This window comes from Echinops telfairi, unplaced genomic scaffold (genome assembly GCF_000313985.2).
Source record: "Echinops telfairi isolate 266 unplaced genomic scaffold, ASM31398v2 ScPeMD7_60;HRSCAF=208, whole genome shotgun sequence".
NCBI classification, from domain to species: domain Eukaryota; kingdom Metazoa; phylum Chordata; class Mammalia; order Afrosoricida; family Tenrecidae; genus Echinops; species Echinops telfairi.
The window spans coordinates 34,307,167-34,316,241 of NW_022103958.1; the positions used below are offsets into that span (position 1 = coordinate 34,307,167).

At 54.9% G+C, this 9,075-nt stretch overlaps 1 protein-coding gene across 3 annotated transcripts in view; it reads right to left on the reverse strand.

Annotated features, from left to right (window-relative positions):
• KCNC1 (potassium voltage-gated channel subfamily C member 1) overlaps positions 1-2,406 on the reverse strand; it is a 57,691-nt gene extending 55,285 nt beyond the window's left edge. For 2 of the 3 annotated variants that reach the window (XR_006680121.1, XM_030885827.2), the window contains exon 1: positions 1,107-2,403. Coding sequence is in view for 2 of the 3 variants with exons in the window: in XM_030885827.2 (XP_030741687.1) it covers positions 1,107-1,676 (570 nt within the window). In the remaining variant the exon portion in view is untranslated. Of the gene's footprint in view, positions 1-1,106 lie in introns of all 3 variants that reach the window. The other variant, XM_045290995.1, reaches the window with a different exon arrangement.
• Between the last annotated feature and the right edge of the window lie 6,669 nt (positions 2,407-9,075).

The window sequence follows — 9,075 nt, forward strand, 5'->3', positions numbered from 1 at the left end:
TGTGTGTGTGTGTGTAAGGTCAATATCAGAGTGTCCTTTCTCAACAAACAGCGGTCACTAAAGATGAGTGTTCACTGAAGACACACCCACCTCTCTCACACCTTCCTCTCCTTCCAGGTCCCCCCAAATACCTTCTCCTCCCCTCTCCACGGGTTCCAGAGGAAGGAAGCATAGGCCTGAGGCCAGCCAATTTCTCTAACACCTGACCCTTCTGAGCAGGAGGAAGGGGAGTCTCTTTTCCTGGGAGCAGGTGTGGATGGGATCAACCCCCCTACACACACACACACACACACACACACACACACACACACTCCAGGCCCACGCCAACTGTTGTGCATGTCCTGGAGTCATTTCTGAGTCATAGCCACCCTCCTGGGCACAGCAGAACTGTCTCCTCGGGTAGCCTCAGCTGTAACCTTTATAGGAGACATCACCAGGGCCTTGCTCTCAGGCCTTGCTGGTGGGTTCAAATGACTGAGCTTTCTGTTAGCAGCGAGTGCCTTACCATTGCACCACCAGGGATAATAAGTGACTCCTTAGCCAAAGGGTCCCCCTGTACCCTCTCCTCAGAAGAGCCAGAGGGTGCTCCCTGGGGCTGGGGAGGTCTGTCTCTGTGTCCTGCCAAGCTTCAGGTGCTCCTGCAGCCCTTTCAGCTGCAGACCCCTGCCCCTGGGTGTGTGTATGTGGAGGGGCTCCCCTCCTACCTCCCCAACTACAATCTAGTGGGCAGTTCTTTCTAACGTACAGGGGCAAAGACCCAATCATATACACACAGGTCCTTATGAGCACAGCACACCAGCATGCACACGTGCTCCGTCCGTCCCCCTTCGCCTTTCTCCACCCAAACACACACCACCACACTGACACAAATCTGCAGCACACACACACCCATTCTTACCTACTCATACATATTCCATTCAGGGCCACAGACACAGGCTCTTCCAGACACACAACATCAGTCACTCTCCACAAGAACCACCCTTTCCCTTACACACGTGTGTACACACACGTCCCTTCTGAAGTCCCTGGGCACCAGTTCTAGAATCCACTCCTTGCCACAGCTCTCTCAGCCCGCCTGCCTGCCCTTTGGACGAGCTGTCACTTACCCGCGCATAACGGGACGAGTAGGGGTCCTCGAAGAGCGCCCAGATGCGCGGCTGCCAGCGGCGCCAGAAGCCGCCCGGCCGTCCATCGGGGGAGTCGCTGAGCGCCAGGCGCTTGGTCATCTCCAGCTCGTCCTCGCCGTCTCCCGAGTCGCCGGGACCGTCGGCGTCCGCGTCGTCCGCACTGTTGTCCAGGGGCGCGCCACCGAAGCTGTCCAGCGCCTCCTCGGCGTCGCGGTGCTGGCGATAGGTCATCCAGCAGCAGGGCTCCACGTCAGTCTCGTCGATGCCCCAGAAGGCCAGCTCCTCCTCGTAGAGCGGCCCGCACACGTCGGCCGGACAGTGCAGCTTGCCGGTGCGGTAGTAGTTCAGGATGTGCGCGAAGACGCCCGGGTGGCGGTCGAAGAAGAACTCGTCAGCGCGAGGGTCATAGTCGAAGTGGCTGTGGGCGTCGGGCTCGGCCAGCCAGGCGAGCCGCGTGCCGGGCAGCGTGCGCAGCGTCGAGCGGTACGTCTGGTGGCGCGTGCCGCCCACGTTGATCACGATGCGCTCGCTCTCGTCCCCTTGGCCCATTGCGGCGCCCCCTTAGGCATGGCGCGGCCTAGCGACACCCATGGGAGCAGCCGCCAGGGGGAGTCGGCACCGGGGAGGGGGGCACGCGGCCTCCTCCCCCCTCCCCCCAGCCGTCGGGGGCTTGGAAACAGAGGAACTTGGCTCTGGCCTTCCCAAAAGCGACCCAAGCTCCTCGGGGCGCTTTCTGTTGGATGCCGGTCCAGGGAAGGGTGCGTGGAATCCGGAGGGTGTCCAGGCGCCAGATGTGGGCGGAAACTGGTCCGGCTGTGGAGGAGGCAGAGGAGGGAAGGAGGAAGGAAGGGAGGGAGGAAGGGAGGGGGGCGGCGCTCAGCGGCAAGCCCCGGGAGGTGGAGAGGGATGGAGGGGCCGGGCTCCCGTTCCCATCTCAGCGGGAAAATGGGAGAGATCCACACAAAGCTTTGGGGTGGGGGGCGGAGGGGGGGGTCAGCGTCTCCCCGTGCTAGCTAGGCAGACCAGCTCCGAGCCGGGGAAGGGGACGTGAGGCTGCCGGAGAGCCGCACTCTGCGGTGCGGCGGTCGCCGCAGCGCGCTCTGGGCGCGTAGGAGATGGATGCTGGCTGCCTTCCTCCGTGTGTGGCGGGGCTGCAGCTCCGGGCGCAGGGAGGGCTCCGGCCCCCTCCCTCTCTCCTTGCCTGGCTGCCTGCTCCCCCGGCAGCGGGCGCGTCCGCCGCCCGCCCTCCTGGCTCCTTCTCCCCGCCTCCCGAAGGAGACGGCGGGCCCCCTGGGCAGGGGCGCCCGGGGCACTGCTAGGTGCGGCAGCGGCTGCGCGCGGCGCTCGGTGCGCTCTGGCTCGCGCTGGGGCTCCTCTGGGCTGCGCTCCGAATCCCGCTCCGGAGGCGGTGCTGAAGGGACAGCTCCCGGGCTGGGGTTTTCCGAGCCAGGTTCGGTCTGCGGGGCCCGCGGGCACTGACTCCGGTGGCTCCGCGCCCCGCGCCCCGCTTTGGACAGGCGGTTGGCGATGCCCTCAGAGGCGAGGGGCTGCGGCGATAGGGCCCGAGAGGCGGGGGTGGCGGGTCGGGGTGCGGCGAGGTGAGGCCGGCGAGGCCGGGGAAGAGAGGCGCGGAGCGGCCGCAGCCGCCGCGAGGCTGTTGGCGACCGGGCTGCTGCTGGGCTGGCTGGCTCGCTCGCTGGCTCGCTCGCTGGCTCGCTGGAGTGGTCCGCGTCCAGCTCGCCGCTCTCCGGACACGGGCACACGGCGCGCGCAGCCGCACTCGCCCCCAAAGGGAGGCGCCGCGCTGGGTCCTAAAAAGCCCTGATTCTGCGCCCCCCTCCCAGCCCCGCGCTGAGCTGGGCCTCCCTCAACCCTGGCGCCTGGGGGATGTCCGACCCCCACAGCTTCTGCCGCTCCCTGGGGGACCCGCCGACGCTCCACCCTAACGGAGTGCCGTTTAATGGGCTGGGGCTCCGCGAGACTGAGGTGAGAAGGGCGGCACCACCCCTCTCCCTTTCCAAACCGGATTTGCTGGTGAGATGAGACACCCCCCCACCTCCGCCGCCATCAGAGGCACCTTGTCCCTGAATGATACTGACCGCTCTTGTCAGACTGACCGCTCTCGTCAACCATTTGATACCAACCCTTTCCACCACACGTGGACCCCCAGGGCCCTTCCCTGTGGACCCTCTTATATGGACTCCCTAATAATGCCCTGCACACTTTGACCTCTGAGCTGTCCACTGCCATCCCAGTAATGCTGAGCCCTAGGTAGCCCGTTTTGACCACTTCCCAACTCCCCTTCCATGCTCCACCTTGATGAAGAACCCACGGCCCTTCACAAGAAGCTCCAACCTTTAGGTGGGAGTCCTTATGAAGAAGGTGCTTTGCCCTCAGAAGAAAGGGGAGCAGATGGACACCCCCATCAACTTCCCCCTGGAGTTCATGCTGTGTTTTCAGGTGACAATCCCTGGCTGCTGGGCTTCCTACAGGGTCACCCCATACCACAGCTAGTCCTAGCGGTGGGACTCGCAGTTGAGGGGCCCTTTGGGGTCCATGATTTAGGCAGTGTCTCAGTTTATCTCGTTAAACCACCACTGTTTGACTCATTCTGGGATCTGCCCCAGGAACAGGGGTGAAAGAGATGAATCATTCGGTCTCTGCCCCCAAGGAGCCCCCAGGCCACTGGGGAAGTGGACAGGTGGGCCAGGTGGGGCAGTGGTCAGGCCCAGATCCAGGGATGGTTGTGCTGGAAGAGAAGTTTATTGATCCCGGCCCAGCCCAATCGAACACAGGCTGCCTGGGCAAAGGGCGATTTAATTAAGAAGATACAAGGCTCTTATTCATTTGTTGGCACTTGCTAGCTGTGCAGACAGCTGTCCGTCTACATAGACCCACAGACCCCATCAGGGGCCTGGAGACACACTGGACTTCAGGCACCTCTCTCCTCCCTTGGGCAGGAACATCTCAAGCCCAGCCCAGGGGAATCTTGGTGTGATGGGGAAAGGCTTGGAGGATTGGAGAGCTAGGAGGAGGGGCAAGAGGCAGAGCCAGGGGTCAGGGTAAGGGGAGGCAAAGGAAAGAGAGAGAAAGGGAAGCAGAGTTTGGACAGATACAGATGGGGCAGAGATGGTCCAAGACAAAGCCAGGGCTGTAATCAAGGACCAGGATGTCACCCTCTCCTGCTCAGAAACTCAGAGAGGAAGACAGGCATATAAAGAGCGCTGGCCAGTGTCCCTATCCCTAACCATGAGAAGGCCGGTTCCGATCCAGCCCAGTGTGGCCCAAATCTGGATCCTGAGGATACAGTTTCTCAGAGGGTTCTGCCTGTACCCAAAGAAATGATGAAACAGAAATAAATGGAGAGCCCAGAAGGAAAAGAAAAAGATGAACACACACAGCCACAGAGATGCAGCTGGGAGAAACCACAATGGAAAGAGACAAGATGAGGATTCTCCAAACCTTCCCTTCCTTCCAACTAGATGTCCAATCCTTCTCCTCTCCCAGGAAACCTTTGGTAGTTCCTGAAACTCTAGGGGCCCAGGCCCCTTCATTTCTTTCTCCTGCAGGATGATATGGGCTCAGAGGATGGCTCCCCAACCATCTATAGCTCATCTCATTTTCACAAAAGGACTATCATCGGAGCCAGGACTTCCCCATGTTTGCTTCTCCCCACAGTAGCTGGCATAGTTGTTTTTCACAAATGGCTGGCTGGTTGGAGAAGGTCCGGGGGACAGGCTGGTATCCTTGAATCCTTGTGTCAGAGATGGAGGGAGTATGGTGTCCCTCACTGAGTCAGAGTCCCAGGAAGAGCTTAAATAAGGTCTCATAGGGAGTTAGTGCAGCATCCCACCCAGACGCTGCCCCCTAGTGAGGCAGGCTGGAAGCTGCAGTGTGACCTGGGTGACTGGGAAAAGCTGGTGGAGAAGGAGGAGAGGTGGATAGACAGAAACTCAGATCAGGCCTGGCCCTAGAGGGTGGCCAGAGGAAGAGAGGCAGGCCCAGGTTGAAGAGTGAGGGAATGTGAAATGTAACAGTGCACCCTAAAGCCCCCTAAGAAGCAGAGGAGAGAGAGCAGTGCCCAGCAGGAGAGGGCAGCTGCCCCTGAGGAGCCTGCTGCTGCTTCACTTTAGGATTCTCACTTTGGGCCCTGGTGCCACACCCCAGCCCAGGCCCCACAGAATGCCCCCCTTCTCTAACCTAAGCAAGGACGTTAAAGTCCCTTCTCTCACTCCCCCTTCACACTGCTAGAACGCTGGCATTTTCAGAATGCCCAGAAAAAACCCAAAAGGGCAACCCAGAAATAAAAAGTCCCAGAGAAACAGGGGTGGGAGGAAGGGCTTCTGTCGGAGCCCCAGCATCTCACCCACAACCACTAACCACAGGCCCAGCTGAGGACCAACTTCATTCCTCTTCTACTTTTGAGCAACACCACTCACCCCGTCCCCACCCCCCACCGTCCCACCAACGCCTTCCCCCATTCATAGCCACTTGCCTCCTCTTTCACAAGACAGGATCTGGGGAGGGTCTAGGGCAGCAGTGACTGGCGGGGTAGGCACTGAACTGTTGACAGGGTAGCTTTGTTTCAAGTATGAACCCTAGAATCTGCCTACTTAGGTTCAAAGCCCACCTTGACCGTTGACTGTGACCTTGGGCAAGTTATTCAGCTTCCCAATGTCTTGGTTTAGGAGCCCCGTGGCATCGTTATTAAGCACATAGCTACCCACAGGAGGATCAGTGGTTCGAGCAAGATGTGGCAGTCTGCTTTCAAAAAGATTACAGCCTAGAAAGCCCAGGGGGGAGCTCTACTTTGTCGCGGTGGGTCACTTGGAGTTGGGCCCAGCTTGACAGCACCTAACAGCGTATCCTTAACACCCCAGTCCTCACACTCCTCTGGGAAGCAGTGCTGGGCTTGGGTAAGCTCCATGGACTCGTGGATGAGCTAAGGCGGAGAATGAACAGTTCAATCTAGTGACCACTGTTATCTAGTCAAAGGTAGTCAAAGAGGAAGGGAGTACCACGGAGCCAACTTTGGACTATTTTCTCGTACATGTCACTTCCAGGCCTTAGATCTGGTCCTGCTAGGCTCTGGAGCCAGCCCAACTCCAGCTTCCAAGCCTTGGTCCAGGTTGGTACTTCCTTCATGCTGTGCTCCCAGGCCGCCAGCCTCGGTGTTCCTCATGGGTTGGGTTGCCATCTTGTGGCCACACCTGGAAACGAACTGAAGCCCAGCACAGGCCTACTGGGTTTGTGAGAGGGGCCATCTCAGGGGAAGCAGTGGAATAGACAGGTACCCTCTTCCCAGACACGACCTCCCTCCACCAGTGGGTAGGGAAGTGTGATCCTAAAGGTGCCATCATGGGGAGTTAGGGACTGTGGCCACGGGATCTATGCCTTGAGCCTGACCCTGGTTCCTAACCTAGGTGTGAACTGGACTGAGCTAGGGTAGGACATACAGCTGCTCCTTTCTGCAACTCAAGCACCAAGGGCTCCCGTACCTTTTAGGTCATGGACAGTCTAGAAAGAAGCTGAGGTTGTGAAGCCTTGGGAGATGGCGTGAAGTGTCTAGAACAGGTTTCCTCAACTTCTATCCAGAGCTTCTTAAACGGCGACTTACCATCCCAGATGGGTGGTAGTGAAAGTTTTGGCAACATTAAAAGTTTCCTGAGTGCACAATGACCAAAAATAATGCAATATATATATTGAGCAACACCACTCACCCAGTCCCCACCCCCCACCATCCCACCAACCCCTTCCCCCATTCATAGCCACTTGCCTCCTCTTTCACAAGGCAGGATCTGGGGAGGGTCTAGGACAGCAGTGACTGGTGGGGTAGGCACTGAACTGTTGACAGGGTAGTTTTGTTTTAAGTATGAACCCTAGAATCTTACTACCTAGGTTCAAAGCCCACCTTGACATATATATATATATAGATAGATAGATAGATAGATAGATAGATAGATAGATAGATAGATAGATATAGATATAGATATCTCCCTAGGGTTAGATAATGCTGTGCTTCATAATACTGTTCAAATCATTAACTTTACTGAAAACTGTGATTGCTTGTATACTTCCTGCATATACTTATAGACCTGGGGTCGTGTGAAATCGTTCTTGGGTAAATAGGGGTCGGTCATGAGTTAAGTTAAATAAAAAGCTTATTGAAGTTTGGGATAGATGTCCTGACTAGAGAGAGGTGTCGTGACTGGGAGTGTGTGCTGTGTGTCCAGGATCAAGGCTGCCTGGCCTACAGAATTCTGCTCTATACGACGGCAAATACTGTGGTAGGAATGATTCTTGGCTGAGGACATAGCCTGTGCATGGAAGGAGATTAGGCAACATCCCTAGCCTCCACCCACTAGATGCCAGTAGATCTCCTCCCCCTGTAGTGACAACCCCAAAGGTCTGCTGAGTACAATTCCCTCTCGTTGAGGACCACGGGTCCAGACCTGTTTGGTTACAAATCCATTTTGCTGTTGGCTGCTGTTAGGTGCCATCCAGTTAGTTCTGATTCATTCCACCAGTGTGTACACCCGAGTCCCTGTCTGCTTCTCTCCCAGCATCACAATCATGTCTTTCTTTGAGTGCACCGTGTCCATCTCAGCTTCCTCTTTGCATGGACCTTCTCCTTTACCAAGCACGGTGTCCTTCTCCAAGGACTGGTCCCTCCTGATGGCATGTCCACAGCATGGGGGGCACTTTCTCGCCTGGAGTTTGAAAACGTCTCAAGTACAGATTTGATGAATTGGACTCTAATGACAGAAGCCCTGATGAGCTGTGGGAGGGCACCAAGACCATCACATATGAAGAAAGCAAAGGGTATTTTTAAAAGACCAGAAAGAAAGAAAAGATCAAAGTAGATGTCAGAAGAGAGTCTGAAACTTGCTCTTAGAGTAGTTAAGGCACATGGAAGAAATGATAAAGTCAAAGAATTGAATAGAAAATTTCAAAGGGCAGTTCAAGAGACAAAGTAAAATATTATAATGAAATGTTCAAAGACCGAGAGTTAGAAAACCAAAGAAGAAGAAGAAAAACACACTGAGCATATCTTAAACTGAAAGAACTGAAGAAAAAAACTCAAGCCATAAGATGCATTACTGAAAAATTGTATGGGCAAGTTATTGAAAGGTGCAGGAAGCATCAACAAAATGGAAAGAATACACAGAGTAACTACAAAAAAGAACTAGTTGACATTCCACCTTTCCAAGAGGTACCAGGAACTAATGGTCCTGAAGGAAAATATTCAAGCTGCACTGAAAGCATTAGCCAAAAACAAGTCTCCAGGAATTGGTGAAATGCCAATTGAAACATTTCAGTAAGTTCATAAAGCACTGGAAGCCCTCATTCATCTGTGCCAGGAAATTTGGAAGACAATACTTGGCCAACTGACAGGAAGACAGCCATATTTGTACCATTCCAAAGAAAGCTGACCCAACACAATGTGAAAATTATAGAACAATATCATAAATATCACAAGCAAGTAAAATTTTGCTGAAGATCATTCAACAATGATTGCAGTAGTATATTGACAAGCCGGATTCAGAAGAGGCCGTGAAACAAGGATAATACTTGCTGAGGTCAGATGGAACTTGGCTGAAGGCAGAAAATACTAGAGAGATGTTTGCTTGTGTTTGTTGACTACACTAAGGCATTTGACTGTGTGGATCATCTTTGGCTAACCTTGAGAAGAATGGAATTCCAGAGCACTTCATTGTGCTCATGCAGAACTTGTCCATGGGTCCAGAGGCAGTTGTGTGAACAGAACAAGGGAAAACTGCATGTTTTAAAATCAGGAAAGGTGTTTATCAGGGTTGTATCCTCTCACAATACTTATTTTTTTTTATCATTTTATTAGGGGCTCCTACAACTCTTATCACAATCCATACATACATCAATTCTGTAAAGCACATTTGTACATTCATTGCCCTCATCATTCTCAAAACAT